At 38.9% G+C, this 18423-nt stretch overlaps 1 protein-coding gene across 3 annotated transcripts in view; it reads left to right on the top strand.

Annotated features, from left to right (window-relative positions):
- PALM3 (paralemmin 3) overlaps positions 1–18423 on the top strand; it is a 38233-nt gene that overhangs the window by 1664 nt on the left and 18146 nt on the right. For 2 of the 3 annotated variants that reach the window (XM_087925888.1, XM_087925887.1), the window contains one exon: positions 13164–13215. In XM_087925888.1, coding sequence (XP_087782014.1) covers positions 13171–13215 — 45 coding nt within the window. In that variant the 5' untranslated portion in view covers positions 13164–13170. Of the gene's footprint in view, positions 1–7140; positions 7344–13163; positions 13216–18423 lie in introns of those variants that run through there. The other variant, XM_026711583.2, reaches the window with a different exon arrangement.

Raw genomic sequence — 18423 nt, 5'->3', positions numbered from 1 at the left:
ATGAAAGGTCTTCCAGACCAATTTAGCAAGCGTAAAAGTGTCCAGTAGATCTGTCTCTTGTTTGTTCAGTAGCAGCTTTGTCCTTGGCTTGGCCTTGAAATGATTTAGTGCATTTGAGACTGGAAATGGAGCCTTCAGGCCTTTTGAAACTTGCTTAGCTTTGCTCATTTCTTCATTGCTCTCTGGGCTTTTTCCACCCCCACTGAAATGTACAGAGGAAACTGTGGCCCTCCTGATGTTACTGAGCTACTTGAGCAATCATCAATGGTTGGGGCATCTGGGGGTTGCAGCTTGAAATAATGTATATCAGCAGATTTTTCTATTTGTAATAGCCATGTGAGAATACAGTGGTAAAAATCCTATGTCCTCTTGATTTAGGCGCCTAAAATTGAGATAACTTGGGGGGGGGGGGGAGACTGGACAAGATTTGTTTGCAAAAGGACATTGTTGCTAAAAATAATCCTCACAACCTGCAGTCAAAGACAGCGTGTACCCCAATTTTGGGAAGATTAAAATCCAGGTTAATGTACTAGTTCTTGTATTGTCAGAGGTAAAAATCTCATTACATTACACCCTTTCTTATGGCGCTTACCTTTCTTTTCAAGAAGTGCCTAGCCATCCTTGATTAGTCATTGCTAGATTTCCTGGAGGATTCCTCTATTTTAAGAGGAGAAGGAAAGAAATTCCTGCTCTTGCCCATTCTTCTGCTAATTAATACCCTCATCCCACCCCAGTAAGCACAATAGACTTTCTTAGCCAGACACCAAAGCTGCAAGAATAAAGACCTCACATTACCATCCCAACAAGATGTTACATTCACTATAGCAAGAGCTGAGATATAGTAAGAGTCTCTAATAAAAAAAGATTTTGGTTTGCTCATCCAAAGTGTTGGTTGAAATTCACCAATATCCTAGCAACTATCATCCCAAGTACATGGATAGCATGACAAGCCTAGCTTTCATGGCATTCTGTTTCTAATTATTGATAGCTGCTTGTCATTCATATTTGGGTAACAATCAGGTAAACATTCCCACAATTATTAGTGTAGCCCATCTTCTTCCATTGCTTATTTACTGCCACTGTTCCAGCATCTAGATGAAAAACTACCCGTAGTGCTTATGTCTGTTAGAAAATGATGGTTTCCTTTTCATTCATTAGTTGGCTGTTTGCCATCCCATGATCTAATTCTTCTAAGAGAAATTAATAAGCGAGTTTATCTTTAAAAATCTATTGCGTCCTATTAATCATTGATTTATCCATGCCAATTGAATCAGCTCTGGTGCGTCAGTTTTCCAAATCTCTAATAACCAAGATACCCTTTTCTGAATTAAAATTGGAGACTCAGTTTGAGACGTCATTCCTCTGATTCTGTCATGGGATGAGTTATTGTTCCAAATGTGCCATTTCATTAGTAGTAAGTAATTCCAGAACAATAATTCACCCAGTAAATATTGAGTGAATAAATGATCCACTTGTGCAAGAGATATCAGCTCCCAGTAGAGGGAGTTTCTCATAGGAGAGAGAGACACAGTGGGAACCTCTTGAGCTAAGACAGTAGGCTAACCGAAACCTTAAAACAGGGGTCCCCAAACTTGGCAACTTTAAGACTTGGGGACTTTACCCCCCAGACTTCAGTGGATAGCCCTGGAGACAGATCAGGGAAGGCAAGATGCAACTCCCTCAAAATAAACAGACACGCATGATTACTTATATTTTATATTTATTTAAAACATTTATAGAGCCACCCATCTTTCAAACAGCCCTGGGCGGATACCAGTCTCCCTTATTGGTGGAAACATTGCGAAACCTGTAATACTTACACACTCATGCAGTACCAGCAATATAGAGCACCTGGTTTACAGAGCAACAATACAAAGTGCTTCCCTGGTTTAAAAGAAAATAAGTCTGTCCTTGTTTCAATAGAGCTCTAAGATTATTTTCAAAGAATAGTTTTATTAAATATTTTTTCAGATATAAAAGGTAAAAGTAATATGAAAGAAAATGAGAAAGAAAAATGGAAAAAACTGGGAAAAAGAACAGGATAAGAAAAATACATGAAGAAGCAACTCCTTACCTCTTTTATAGCAGTTACAAGTGGACAATTTTTCATATCTCTCAGTTTAAAAGCGCATCCTATTTCCCTTTACATATTATATCCCTTTAATCAACAAATCCATAAATAATTTTTTCCATTTCAGAAAAAGTCTATAAAGGTCTTTTGTAAAATCTCTGATCAAATAGGTCAATTTTGCCATTTCTGCTAATGTTGTTGTCTTCATAAGCCATTACTCCACTGTGGAGATTTCAATATTTCTCCATTTTTGTGCATATAATAATGTCACTGGAGTGAGCACATATACTAAAGAATATGCTAGTAAAACAGAGGGAAGAATTGGCGGAAGTCCTGGAAATCCAGGTCACAAATAAGGTTATATACCTGGGAATATATTTGACAGCAAGATGTGGCACACTTAAAGAGAATAATTATAATAAACTCAAGCAACAGATTGTGACAGACTTGGCAAAATGGGAAAACTTACATTTATCATTAATAGGGAGAGTATCAACAATTAAAATGAATATTTTACCAAGAATTTTATATTGTTCCAGACAATTCCAATTAGATTAAGGAAAGAGTATTTTGATGAGTTGAATAAAATAGTGCTGAAATATATCTGGCAGGGGAAAAAAGCAAGAATAAAATTAAAGTTATTACAAGATGCTAGAATAAGAGGTGGGTTCGGTCTGCCGAATTGGGAGTTATATTATCAAGCGACAACTCTGATGTGGGTCAAGGAATGGATTACACTGAGAAATACTAGACTATTGACACTTGAAGGACATGATTTGTTTTTGGGTTGGCATGCTTTCCTATGGTACAAGGGAACTAAAACACATGAATATTTTAGAAGACACTATATACGAGAGGCTTTATTATTAAATGGGGAGAAGATTAAAAGCAACACTATTTGAAAATTTCAGTCTGGCTTTCAACTATAGAAGCGTTTTCATATCCAGTGATATATAAAATGGAACAAACAGTTAGATATGACGAAATTATGAATGAAAGGGTAAACTTAAATCTATGCAAGAACTGGAGCAACGAGGTATAAGGATGAATTGGTTTTCATATGCTCAAATACATTCTAGATATGATAAAGATCTCAAAACAGAAAGTTTTTATGATAAACTGCTTTAGATAAAATTTTAACAGGTACTGATGAAAAGGTGATTAAGAAATTATATGGATATTTATTAGAGGTTAAATTAGAAGAAGAACAAGTTAAAGAAACAATGATTGCATGGGGGGAAAAATTTGGATACGGGATTGACTTAGAAAGATGGCAAAAACTATGGTCTCAAAATTATAAAATGACAATGTCAACTGCATATAAAGAAAATTTGTATAAGATGTTTTACAGGTGGCATCTTCCCCCACGAGAATAGCAAGCATAGTTAAGAATAAATCTGAAAAATGTTGGAAATGTCATCAGATACCTGGCTCATTTTACCATATGTGGTGGACATGCACAGAGGCGAAAAAAATATTGGACTACAATCCACACATGGTTGGAAAAGATGACAAAAAGTCATATTGATTTTAAACCAGAAATATTTTTATTGGGTACCATACCAGAGATATACAGTAGAGAACTGATATATTTGATTGTGAATGTTCCAACAGCAGCTAGAATTGTATTTGCAAAGAATTGGAAAAATGAGAAAATACCAACACAGGAGGAAGTTATTAAGAAAATAGTGGAATGTGCTGAAATGAGTAAATTGACATTTGAAATTAGAGAACAAGAAGAAAAACAATATTATAAGATATGGGAATTATTTTATCAATGGTTAGAAAAAAAAGTGTGGAAATGATATATTTTATAGATAACTTTACAGTATAAAAATAATAGAATTGATATAAGAATGTATTTTTTATTAGATGAAGTGGCAATGGAAGTTATATTACATATTGGTTTAAAATGTTGAATATCCTATATGAAGTGGTGGAACAAATAGTTATTGTTAAATGAAAGAACCATAATGATAATCTATATATAAATATATACATACATACACACACAGACACATACACACACGCACATATATATATATGTTTTCTTAAGTTTTCGCGGGTACTTACATGTATGGCATTCAGCTTTGTTCGGGTATTTTCCCACGTCATTATAGTTGTGCTTTTAAAGTTGTAGCAACGTTTCAGCAGAATCTCATCTGCCATCATCAGGCTTCGGTATTGTGTTCGTCTGTGAGTCAGACTTTTACAACTGTGATGCCTTGGGGGACATCACTGTTGACAGGTACAGAATTTGATAGGATGCTCCCAATTTTGACCATTTGTTGTCTGTTTGACAGGAATGCTTCTATCTAGTCATGCAGGCGTCCAGAGATACCATAAGATTTTAGTTTTAGGAGTAGTTTGTCGTGTACCACTGAATCAAAGGCTTTACAGAAGTCTATATAGATTGCGTCTATTGCTTTGCTCTGATCGAGTTATGTAGTCCATATGTTTTTGCAGTGTAAAAGTTGCAGATTACAGGTTAGTTTTTTCCTGAAACCAAATTGTTTATTAGAGAGTAGGTTATTCGTTTCTAAATGAAGGATGATGGATTGGTTAATAATTGATTCCATGACTTTACAGGTGACGCAGCATAAAGAGATTGGTCTGTAATTTTCAACTAGGCTGGTGTCTCCCTTTTTGAAGATGGGGATGACCGTGGCTTGTGACCATAGTTTTGGCAAGGAGCTGGTCCTGAAAGATTTTTCAAAGATTATGCTTAGAGGTTCGGCTATGGCAGTGGGTAGCTTTTTTAACAAGCAGGCACATATTCCATCCAATTCAATAGATAGAGATGGTTTTAGATTGCGCGGTACTTTTTCAACAATGTCTTCTGTAAAATTGATATGTATTAGATCATTGTAGTTGTCTGTGGTCCGACTAGAAAATACCGGGCATGATCCATTGCTGTTTACAAATACTGAGCCAAAGAATGTATTAAAGAGGTTGGCTTTAATAGTGTTGTCATTTCAGTCTTTACCATTAGGTCCTTTCAGGGGTGGGATGGACCTCTTGAGTGTTTTAGTTTGTTGTTTACAAAATTGTAGAAAGCGCGGATGGAATTGGTGTGTAGAAGGTTTTCTTCTTGTTTAATGTGATAATTGGTGCATTTAGTTTTTATCTGGTGGCATAAATTTTTGTATCGGCTTTTGAAGTTGGCAACGTGACCAGATTTGTTTTTCCGCCAAAGTGATTTCTTTTTGGATTGAAGCTTCCTTATTGTTATGGGTAATCTGTTTTTTTCTGGTTTTGGGAGTTGTTAATGGTACATATAGTTTGATGGCTCTTTTGACTTCAAGTAAAAATATGTTGTAATGGTCTTCTACAGTATTGCATCAGAGAATTCCCAGTCTGAAGCCCTCAAGATAGGTAAAATCAGAATTCTCAGCCAGAATGGCCAATTTATTTATTGTAGATTTTTTATCCTGCCTTTATTTTTAATTTTTTTTTACAAATGACTCAAGGCAGAAAAACATACATATTGTCCTTCTTCCTATTTTCCCCACAACAAACCTATGAGGTGGGCTGCACTGAGAGAGGATGACTGGCCCAAAGTCACCCAGCTGGCTTTCATGCCAAAAGCAGGACCAGAACTCACAGTTTCCTGGTTTAAAAGCTACAGTCCAAATATATTCAAAGGATATTAAATGAAGCAAAGCTGTCATAAAGACTCTAGTGCATGGGAGTGCCCTCTCATGCAGTGCAGGTTCTGCTATCCGGAGGGAATGCTTTGAAGGACTGGAAGAAAAGCCCATACCAAAGCAAAGATCAGATAAAAGAGGCTGAGCCCAGGCCAAGAAAATAATGGGAGTAATAATTTCAGACAAGTCTCTCCTAATTCTCATGAAGATAATGGGTGGGAGAAGAGAAATGCATTCAGGTTTACAAGATTCTGTTATTGTAGCTTCACATTTCTTAAACTCATTTCTAATACCATTGATTTGGATTTTTAAAAAAAGAATTTAATTTCCTTTTTTCTTGACTTTCTTACAAGTCACCTTATAGCCAAATAAAAACTGACTGCTTCCTTGAAGTGATTATAAACTAGCCAGAAGTCACACATTTAGGGCTTGTGATGCAACGGGCTAGATTTAAAAAATGATTAAACTTGGCAGGTTTGAGGCAAGAGCAAGAAGTGAAAGACAACAGATAAGGGCCTGGAGAAATTGCTAGAATATTCTTAAAAATGTATAGATTAAGGTGGTAGGCATTAGTCTCTATAGTCACCAGGAACCTAGCTCAATATTTAATCCTTTGGATGCATTGTAACTAATGTAGAATAGAACAGAACAGAACAGAACAGAACAGAACAGAACAGAACAGAACAGAATAGAATAGAATAGAATAGAATAGAATAGAATAGAATAGAATAGAATAGAATTCTTAATTGGCCAAGTGTGATTGGGCACACAAGAAATTTCTCTCTGGTGCATAAGCTCTCAGTGTACATACAAGAAACAACTAATAAATCATGATCATAATCATAAAATACATTCATCATAAATCATAAAATACAACACTCAGTGATAGTCATAGAATACTAAATAAGCAATCAACATAAATCACACTAGGATACCAAGTAACACAATTAATATAAATCATAAGATACAAAGTTATAGTCATAAGAAGATAAGGAAGCAGGTAATAGGGAAGGTGGAAAGGATAATAGTAATACAGCCCTACTAGGTACTTTGACATTGTTGTGGGACTTAGTTGTTTAGCAGGGTGATGGCATGGGGGGAAACTGTCCTTGTGTCTAGTTGTTTTGGTGTGCAATGCACTAGTATCCCCTAGTCACCTGGATAGAAAACTCTATTTGAATGATCATTGTTTGCAGTTAGGGAGTTAAGGGAACTCATGAATGTTCCCAGAATTTCTATAATCCTATAGTTCATCCACCAAAATCAACTGAAAATCATGCTTTTGTAATCTGAAGGATCAGAGATTGCAGTGTATGAAATGAGATGTGCTTTCAAAAAAAAAATTGTGAAGCTGCAGCTACGTGTCTGACCACTTCCTTTTGCCAAGAGTGCATAATTACTACTCCGTCAGTTGCAGTGACTGCTCTTCCAGTTTCTGTGCCCCATACAGCGAGTTGCAGGTTTAATTTCTTTTGCTGTTTAATTTACAAGAGCAGAAGCTTCCTCCATGTCTGGATCCTTTGAGATCTGCTGGTGAATTTCTGTTGGGGATACTACTTTTGCCTCACTGAAGTTGCAAAATTAGCTTCCTAAAGTGCCTGAGGGATTCTAGTTGGTTTCAGAAGGCAAGTGAATTCTATTTTGTTTATGCGGGCGTAAATTGTCATTTGATCTATCTAATCTAATCAAGCAAATTACTATTCTCCATGTTCGTTTAAAGTTCATACGATGAAATGTCATTGTTGTAAGGAAAGGGATGTTGTGATTTCAGTCTGATCTATTAATTTTGGATGAGCTGAAGGAGGTGATCATTTGGCAAAATGTCTGGAAATCCCCCTCCCCCTAGTTTTGTCCTTAGATGTTTGAAACAGATTTAGTTATAGGAAAGATGGTAATAGTGAATCTTGGAGAACTGCCGTGATGCAATGCTCAGGAATCAACATGAATCATGTTCAAATTTCTGCTGGGCCACTTTGGACTACTTTTAAGCTCCTTTTGCGGTCTAAATGAATATATATATACATCAGAAAAGACTTGATCAAGCCAGGAATTAGCCATTTGAATCCTACTGAATTCAGTTAAGGAGTTAAACAAGATTTTAAATGTTTCACTCAGCTCCAAAGTGTTTAACTCTGGTGGGATTTATTGACTGCTGGTTTGCCCAAGCAACTAGTCCCTGTGCAGATTTATAAGATTAACCTGTCTTTAAGCAATGGTAAACAAATCCTTATCATTTATCATTTAATAAAATAGTGAAAGGAGTAATAGAAGTATGTTAAAGAATTCTGATGTACTTTAAGCATCCTTTTCCCATTATGAAGAATTGTATTTTTTCACTATCCACTCTTACATTATTTTTAAAAATTGCCTCTCCCCGCCATGTATGTACTGTCTTTCTTAGATAAACGTTTTGTGTCTGCCTGAAAAATCCAACAGGGAAAATAACCCTCATTGATGTTTGAGAATACGGTCCTACACATGGAAATAATGGGTTTGATGGTGCCCTTTTACCAACCAGCCAACCACAAAATTACTTGTAGGATTGGGCCAAGACTACTTGGTTGCTGGGGCTGCCAACTTAGATGATGGTGGAATCATTTTTATCCTAGTTTGGAGGCCTGGCATCAGTAGCAGTCGGAAAGCACCTTCTGTTCCTATTGCCTGTTCTTTTCACCCACATAACCTTTGAAATAACCACAAGCCTCTCTTTCCTCTGAAGCAGCACTTTGGGTGGTTTGGGACATTAACCTCGAGGGAGGAGGCAGTCCACAGGGCAAAGTAGCCATTTCAGAGCAGGGCTTTTTAGCAGAAGTTGGCCTCTTGCACAAGTGCCCAGTGAAAGGTTAATGAGTGTCAGTTAAAGCAGGCAAGGCAAATGTTCTTTCATTGAAGGGCTGATCTCCCTTCTGCCAAAAAACAGACAATCTGCCTGTTGGACAAATGGGCATTCAATCAGGGTCATAGTGATATTATAAAAAGCAACAGGGCTCCATAGTTTTTCACCATTCTTTTCAATGGGTTGACATCCAGAGGATCAGGTCTCTCAGGATTGAAGGCTGAGCCCTCAAAAACACCCTGGATTTAGAATGAGCAAGCCCAGGGGCAGATGTGTTCAATCAGCAACAGCTGCCTATATTTGCATGTAGATCTCTGGTCTCCATAAGAAGCATCTCTTTGGAAGATGGTTTAGTCGAAGACTCTTGTTCTTCCTGTTTGTGTATGTTCTTATTAGTGCATAGAAAATGCCCTTTGGGGTAGGTTAATTTGTTCTTGTACAGCATGTGTTTCTCCATATTTAGTTATATTTATAAACATTAACTACATTTCTGAATATGTGTCTGTACAGACATAGGCTGTGTATAGAGAGTAGTTGTACCAGAGATTCACTCAACTCACACCTGTGCCTGATTATCTCAGTCGCAGTCACTTAATGCCATTCAGGCTTTCTCCTCTATGGCTGGAGATTCCGCCTCTAAATTCTTTTATACACTTGTGAGAGAGAAGCTATTTTCTGCATCTATGCCTTCTGGGTTCTCCCTCACCATATAAATAGAATTAATTACAAGTATTCCCAACTATTGAGGATTTCTCAGTAATTAACAGTTTACAAAAGCTGCCATTAGGTACTCAGAAATTATTTAGTCAATCACCAGTTAGCATCTGCAACTATTTAGTAAAAAAAAAAAAATCCTGCCATATTATGGCAGACATATTTTATTGTTTGTGCATTTAGTGATTTAGCAGAAGCCAGTTTATGAGACTGAAAGAAATAAAAGGCTCGCTCAGGGATCTGGCTTCCCTTGACCATTCTAGTTAGACCCCATAGCCATAGTTATCTATCCATGGTGGATGAATAATTTCACGGACTGACTATTGAGATTCTCAGTCATCCAGGTCATAATTGTCCCAATGGGGCTTTTTCAAGAGGCAACTGGATTTTCTTGTTTTTCTTCTTCTCATCCAAGAAGCTTCTTCAGCTGTGTTTTTCTTTGAAGCTTCTTGGATGAGAAGCGAAACGTCTTCAAAGAAAAGCAAAAGTCCAGTTGCCTCTTGAAAAAGCACCATTGGGACAATCTCATGGACTGATCAATGATTGCTCTCATTTTGCATTATGCCTATCAGCCTCCCTTCTGTGGGTGAGAACATGGCTACTCCTGTGATTTTCTTGTAGATGGGCAGTTGGAGCAAACCGCATAGGCCTCAACCCTCATTTTCATCATCTTCAGCCTGCCCTGGTACTTGTGGTAGAAGTAGGACTGTCAGTATTCAGAGGCAGAAGGAAAGTTCCAAAGATCTGGAGGCTGAGATAAACTGATCGTATGTTGATAAAACTGACATATGAAATGTTCAGTTACAGTAACTCCATTTGACTAAGATGATATAAGAGTCCTGCTTTAAGCAGAGGGCTGGGCTAGAAGATTTCTGAGATCCCTTCTAGCTCTATGATTCTATGATTACCTTGAGTTACCCACCCCTACATGACTCAGATTACAGATTAACAGAGTTGGAAGGGACCTTGTAGGTCATCTAGTCCAACCCCCCACCCAAGCAGGAGACCCTACACAATTTCTGACAAATCTTCCAGTAATGAAGCTCCCACAACTTCTGAAGGCAAGCTGTCCCATTGGTTGATTGTTCTCACTGTCAGAAAGTTTCTCCTAATTTCCAGGTTAAATCTCTCCTTGTTCAGTTTTGATTGATTATTCCTTATCTGGCCTTTGGGTGCTTTGGAAAATAACCTGACCCCTTCCTCTCTGTGGCAGCCCCTCAAATTGCTATCATGTCTCCCCTGGTCCTTCTCTTCTCTAGACTAGCCATGCCCAGTTCCTGTAACTGTTCTTCATATGTTTTAGTCTCCAGTCCCCTAATCATCCTGGTTTCTCTTCTCTATACTTTTTCTAGAGTCTCAACATTTTTTCTTATTTATATGATGGAATAAACTTTATTTAAATTATCTTTGACTTTTGTTGCAAGTCTTTGTTCATTCTGAGCCTTTGCTTTCCTGACTCAGTAGCTCCTGCGGCTCTTTAGGCCTCTTCATCTATCTGTCTGTCTGTCTGTCTGTCTGTCTGTCTGTCCATCCATCCATCCATCCATCCATCCATCCATCTCCTTACTACACTAAATAGGAGGTGCTAAAACAGGAAAGATTTGCAAACATGAAAGTTGTAATGAAATTGAAAATATCTTTCAGACTTCCTGTGTCAGCTAATTGGCTGAAATATACCTAACAATATATGCTACCCATGGCTATCTTGCTTCATTTCCTCCTACATGCCTAGTTAGTGATGATCTGCTTTCCAATCATGACAGACATGATCAGGTTTCAACTGTTGGTTCTAATAGTTCTGCACTAAATGTGTATGGTAGATAGCTCGTACTATATTGTAAAATTGGGCACTGTGCCCTAATACCATTTTTTCCACACAAGGCTTCAGTCTTCACTATATTTGTACATTTGCAAAACACTATTAGATAAACCCAGATGATCATACCAGTAGAAATGCAGATTCTTCCTTCTTACCATCTATCTATCCATGAGCAAGCATTTTAGTAGTGCTAAAATGTGGAATTGCATTGCTAAAGCTGACATGAAAAAGAAATAATGGGACATGGGACAGAAACAGGATGGGTGAGTAGGTGGGTGGGTACATGGATAGACAGATTTAAAAGATAATCAGAGTTGGAAGGGACCATGTAGGTCATCTAGTCCAACCCTCCACCCTAGCGGAAGACCCTGTACCATTTCTGACAAATGGCAGTCCAATGTCTTCTTGAAGATCTCAAGTGATGGCACTCTGACAACTTCCGAGGGCAAGCTGTTCCACTGGTTGATTGTTCTCACTGTCAGAAAGTTTCTCCTTATTTCAAGGTTAAATCTCTCCTTGTTCAGTTTCCATCTATTATTCCTTATCTGGCCTACAGGTGCTTTAGAAAATAGCTTGACCCCTTCCTCTCTGTGGCAGCCCCTCAAATATTGGAAGACCGCTATCATGTCTCCCCTGGTCCTTCTCTTTACTAGACTAGCCAAGCCCAGTTCCTGCAGCCGTTCGTTGTATGTTTTAGCCTCCAGTCCCCTAATCATCCTGGTTGATCTTCTCTGTACTTTTTCTAGAGTCTCAACATCTTTTTTATAATGTGGTGACCCAAACTGGATGCAGTACTCTAGGTGTGGTCTTACTAAGGTTTTATAGAATGGTATTAGTACCTCACTTGATCTTGATGGTATCCCTCTGTTAATACAATTTAGGATTGCATTAACTTTTTTGGCTGCTGCTGCATACTGCTGGCTCATATTTAGCTGGTTGTCCACTAAGACTCCAAGATCCCTCTCACAGTTACTGCTATTGAGCCTGGTTTCACCCAGTCTATATGTGTACTTTTGGTTTTTCTTGCCTAAGTGTAGGACTTTACTTTTCTCTACATTGAATTTCATTTTGTTAGATAGGGCCCAGTGTTCTAGTCTGTCAAGATCCATCTGGATCTTGAGCCTATCTTCTTGGGTATTAGCTATTCCTGTCATCTGCAAATTTGGTAAATTCCCCTTCTATTCCCTCATCTAAGTTGTTAATGAAGATATTGAAGAGTACTGGGCCTAAGATGGAACCTTGTGGCACCCCACTGCTTACTTCCCTCCATGTAGACTTACACCCATTAAGGACTACTCATTGAGTACGGTTTGCCAGCCAGTTGTGAGTCCAGACAGACAGACAAATAAGATATGGTAGATAGATAGATAGATAGATAATTTCAGAATAATTACTGAAAATCATACTCCTGTAATTTGTCAGTGCAATCTCAGGGAGAGGACATTCTGAGCTGAGGATAAACTGTGTGGTTCCCATTCCAGGTTTACCATGTTTGCAGAATATGCACTGCAGTGTTTTTATATGTGACAATAGTGGTCTGAAAAGAGATGCCTGAAGACCAGCAGAAGGGGGCTTCATGCAGCATTCTTAGCACATGATTGACCATTTTACCTACCAATGGAGCCTTTAGTATCTGCCTTTGTGGTACACATACGACATGGCTATGAGTACACACCTTTGGGGATGTGCTTTTTAAAATTTGACATTTATATTTTACCTCTTTAAGCTGAGCTGTGTTGGGATGCCTTCTATATTTATTTTCCAAATTAAATAAATAAATAAAATAAACGATCCTGCTTCTCCATTGAAAAAGGAACACGGTGATGACTCAGGTGATAGAAGTAGTTAGTGGAGAGGAATCTACCTGTAAGCTTGCTACTGAAAGTCATTAAAAGACAATGAGCCCAAGAGAGCTCTTGGGAGCCCAAGAGAGGGAGAGAAAGGTCTACTAGAGTACAGGGAATAGAACATGTAAGAACCTGAGATGGGATTTGGGGAAGAAAAGAGGATGACATGATGAATACTGGCAACCAGTGTCCTCTGGACATATCCCCAAAGGCTCTTTTTCTCTTTCAGAAGGAAAATGGCAGAAAACTCCTTATTTGCACAGCGGCTGCATGTTCTTACGGTAAGTGTGTTTTCCCATTCTCTCCTATGGCATTTATGCAAGGGAAGTTTCAATAGCAACATTCTACTGCAGGAATCCCCTCTCACCCACCGTCCCAAAATGGAACTAGGAAGAAGCGGGTAGATTGGCAGTCCCACTTGATCAGATCACCATTTTCAAAGTATGGAGCCTGTAGACATGGTAACTTGATTCATTTATGTGTGGTTCTTGTGGGTCCAGCTTGGCTGTAGAGAGATGGGGTGTGAAACTCAAGATCATGCAATTTGTATTATGCTCATGCAGCTCAGAATTTCATATTATGTGGTTTTAATTTGGAATAGACGTCAGTTAAAGCCTAGTTTATGATATGTATCCACCCTCTGGGTGGCTCACTAAGATCATCCTTCCATTCACCCTGTGAGCGCTGCCAGATATGTAATCTCTCATTGAATAACAAAGTAAAGATAACAATCCTGCAGGAGCAGAATGTTGATGGCATGTGATTCTAGCAGGGTCTGCTGAGTGGATGGCAGTTTTGGAGCCTTTTCCTACTTGCACTTAACCACTTTGTTGTTGTTTTTTCCTGCCATGTCCTTTCTCATCCCCAGCCCATATCTGGGGTAGCTGAAAGTTGTCCTTAGCTATTACAGTATTAGTGTTTTCCCTCTTTAAACAAGCAGCAAGTTGAACTGGTTTTATCAGGGGTATCTAGCCTTCTTCATCCACTATGTGCCAGTCAGATAACTTCTAACTCCCTTGATCAGTTGAACCTGGTTTGGGGTGGTCCCTGTTTCTCCACATCTTCTAGGTCCTTTATGCATTGGGCAACAGAATACAGATAGTCCTTGATTTAACACCAGTTCGTTTAGTGACCATTCAAAGTTAGAAAGGCACTGAAAAAAGTAACTTATGGCCATTTTTCACAGTTCTGACCATTGCAGCATCCTTATGGCTGCTTGGCAGCTGACTCATATTTATGACGGTTGCAGTGTCTTGGGGTCATATGATCACCTTTAGTGCCATTCTGACAAACAAAGTCAATGGGGGAAGCCAGATTCACTTAGCAACCATGTTACTCACCTAAAAGCTACTGGGGTTCATTTAACAAATGTGGCCGCAAAAGTAGTAACATGGGGTGGGGGGTAAAACTCACTTAATAAATGTCTCACAGCTACAGAAATTTTAGGCTCAATTATTCTCATAATTGAGGACTACCTGTAGTTTGGTTCTTTCATACCAGGTTCTTCAAGTCAGTCTGCAACCTGGAAATCTGGATTAGCCTGAGCAGCAACTGAGTAGGGGGCAGGACTGCACATTAGGGGAGGAGAGGGACAACTTTTTCTCTGGTACATCATTGCACAAATCTCCCCGTTCCGGATGGTTCTTGTTTGGGCTACTGGTGGAATCATATTAATCCTATGTTCAAAAGGAGCCAAATGTCAGATGATATAATTTATTTAGTCTTTTGCTAGAATAGCCTGTCTCCTTTGAGTGCTATCCTAAAACAAAGTTATTCTAGAAGAATGCTAAACCCACATCCAGCTAATAGTTGCCCTTCTTGTGAATGCATTTATACTGTATATTTTAAAAAAAAAAACAGAACATATTTTGACAAATGGATAAACTTTCTGTTAAAACTCACATCTTCCTCGCTCCATCCCACATTAAGGTGAGCAATTGGTGGATGTTTTCCCATTGGCTGTGATATTCAGTGGGAGGGGAAGGAAGCCAAGCTGAAAGAATATCACCAATTCTTGTATTCCATGTACCATGGAAAAGTAACCCCCCAAAATCTGCATGAACTAGTCACTTACAGTACTGCTTTTTCAACCAGGCTTTTTCTAGATTTATGGTACTGCAGGTGTTCCCTCTCCCTCCTCCCGAATTTTGCTGTATTCTTTAATAATAGGGTAATGCCTATGTCCTTTAATATCACTGTTGGAGACACAGGGCCAGCATTTATTCCCTTTTGTTTTCTGGCCATGCATGCAAAGCAATGCCACAAGATGTAGTGGTAATGCTCTAAGAACATGTAGAACAAAACAAAAAAACCCAACACATCCTCCCTAATTTTTCCCTAGTTCACTAAAATGTGGGAAAGTATAAAAGGGAGGAGCAATATTACAATAATATTGCTATTAATGCTTCTTTTTTATTAATGTGACATGGTGCTTTCCTGAGTACAAACAGCATTTGCAAAGGGGAGCCTACAGTTTCGAATTTAACACAGATAAAATAACAAAGAAGGATCCTTTTGGACAACAGAAAGCAGAATGAAGATATTTCATTAGAAGCAAGAGAAAGGAAACTGGATTCCCCCACCACCATCAAAATGGCCTAGTAGGGAACTCTGAGGTTAAGAACCATTTTAATGGGGTTTTTTTTAGGGGTGGACAGTGCAGTGAGGCAAAATGGACATTAATAGATCACACAGCTGTGTTTTGTAAAATGTATTGCAGCTTAATATATTTTGTGAATTCATCAAATTCCAGATTGATCAGAAAACTATGATTAAGCAAACTATAGGACCATTTGTGGTCCTAATTTCTGTCTCAGATTAAAAGGACAATAATAGCAGTGTAGCTGGATTAATTTAAAGGTTACTGAAATAATGCATTAACTACAATTCTCAATTCTCACTGTGCCGGTGGCTGTTTACAAAGCTGAAGAAATCGGAACAACCATATAATTCCTTCCATTCATTAAAAAGTTGCCTTGCTGGGGATGAATTTTCTGAGATTCTCCCTCCATGGGGAGAGGCAGAAGGGATATCCCCTCTTGAGAATAACGGCTGCTCTCCAGATTTCATTCGATCTTATTTTTGCTGGGAAAAGTTGCCAGATTCTTACTGATTTGTCCAAGGAATGGCTAAAATAAATGACAGGAAAGTCCCAAGTAGAAGGGACCTGGGTGCCAGTTGTTCTCCACTTACAGTCTTTGACTTTATGCCCAGGGGCTTTGGGTTTGTGCTAAATATGGGCTATTTGCCCTGCTCCATGGGAAACCTGGGGTAACCTGAGTCTCTTTCTTTGGCTTATCCTCTCTTCAAACAAATGAATAATTCAGCAGACAATAGTTTCAACCTGAACCAAACAGAAGGAGAGAGAACTTTGGAGCCTTGCCCAGACTTGGAGAGGCAGAGATTGGGTTGGGGTTGTTTCCTGAGCTGCAGCCCAGCTACAATTGTGTGGAGTGTCTCTCTCTCTCTCTCTCTTTCTCTCTCTCTCTCTCTCTCACTCACACACACACACATCCTGATAATGAGCATGACATGAATGCTGCATTCCAGAGAGTGTAGCAAATATTTATTGTTATATGAATTGTTTTAGCTAATGCTTCTGTGCAGGGATCAAATCTGGACAGATTTTCCAGATCTGGACAGAGCAGAGTGCAGCAGGGGAAAAGAAGCTGTGAAGCAGCCTGTGACATATCACACAGGAGCACAGAAACGGGAGCGTAGCGTATGTAATCAGTAACAGACACATCAGTGGCCATATGTCTGCAGCAAGGTGTCTGGTACACTCACAGACTTTGTAAGCAGCAAGTACTCTTTTGACAAAGGAAGCAGAGCCACCAGAAGGTCCATGCCCAAATAGAAATCATTTCTTGGTACTCACTGGCACCAATTAAACTAAAGTCAATACCAGTCTTTATTTTCATATAGAACAGAACAGAACAGAACAGAACAGAACAGAACAGAACAGAACAGAATAGAATAGAATAGAATAGAATAGAATAGAATAGAATAGAATACTTTATTGGCCAAGTGTAATTGGACACACAAGGAATTTGTCTTGGTGTAAATACTCAGTGTACATAAAGAAAAGGTACACTCATTAAGAATCAAGGATCATCACGTACAACACTTAATGATAGTCATAGGGAACAATCAAATCATACTGGGAAACAGTCAAGTGGCAGGGGATTATCCAACCCCAAGGCAGATAAGAATTCAATTTCACCTGTTAGCAAGTTAACAACCCAAAATAACGCAGCCCAAGGCAAACTAAACCATGCCACCTCCTTCCTGCATATGTGATGAGGGATCATAGAGAGGTCTCCTCCTGATCAAGTTCTTATTTAAAGAATCTTTTCTCAGTGACCTGGTGCCATTTTGAGAAGCCCTGTTGGGTTGTTTATTAGGTATCAGATCTGTCTGTTTTCTGCTCTCCAAATCCAATGTGGCAGGCAGGAGTTTTATTTCCCTTCTTATCCAAAGTGGGAATTTCTGTATACCTGTAGTTCCACATTAAATCTATGACATTAGGTAACTGATCTCTGGTAGCAAAAGGGGGAGGATCCTTCCTTTCCTAGAAAGTCATTGCCAGTGAAACGAATGAGCACCATCCCCAAGAGTTAGATGTTCCAGACAGACTCGTGAACATCACCCATCATTGATCGTAACTTGCAGGGAAATACCATCTCCTCTTTCTTAACCATCCCACCTCCGACTCTTTGCTTCCTGTTATAGAATCATTTTTCCAACAATGAAAACCAAACTCCAGGAATTGTACCTGTCGGCTTTTGCTTCCTTGTTCATATGAATGGAATAAATCACCAGGGAGTCTGATCAGTTTGAATAAAAGGAAGCTTTAACAGATTTCAAAAATATAGATCTTAATGGAGCAATTCAAGTGCCAGAAAGTTTCAAAAATATTATTAGCTTGTTGGCATTGTCTGAAAAAATAAAACTTATATATTCAGACCAGTGGTGGGATTTAATTTTTTTTTACTACCAGTTCTGTGGGTGTGGCTTGGTGGATGTAGTGTGACTTGGTGGGTGTGGCATGGCTTGATGGGCGTGGTGTGACTTGGTGGGTGTGGCATGGCTTGTTGAGCGTGGCAGGGGAAGGATACTACAAAATCTCCATTTCCTCCCCACTCTACTAACCTGCTTTTCAGCTCCGTTCTCCTGTGCAGGGCAACAAAAGAAGACCCAGCCAATCAGCTGGGACTTGGGAGGCAGAGAAGAAATGGGGGTGGGGCCAGTCAGAGGTAGTATTCCAAACTACTCAAAATTTCCACAACCGATTCTCCACAACTGGTCAGAGCCTGCTGAATTCCACCTCAGATTCAGACGTATAGGAGGAATATTTAGAAGCTACAAGTACAGTAGTTCATAGTGAAGTTTCTAATTGTTAATGGAGGTCACATAGAATGCCTGACTCTTATTCATAGCCTTCATCTATCATCTGAGCCTGAAACACACACGATTTTGTGTTAACAGAA

The sequence above is a fragment of the Pseudonaja textilis genome, chromosome 2 (assembly GCF_049901715.1).
Source record: "Pseudonaja textilis isolate UNSWEBS1 chromosome 2, rPseTex1.2, whole genome shotgun sequence".
Taxonomy (NCBI): Eukaryota; Metazoa; Chordata; class Lepidosauria; order Squamata; family Elapidae; genus Pseudonaja; species Pseudonaja textilis.
Note: the sequence above shows the minus strand (reverse complement) of the source record. Positions and strands in the feature narration are given on the sequence as shown.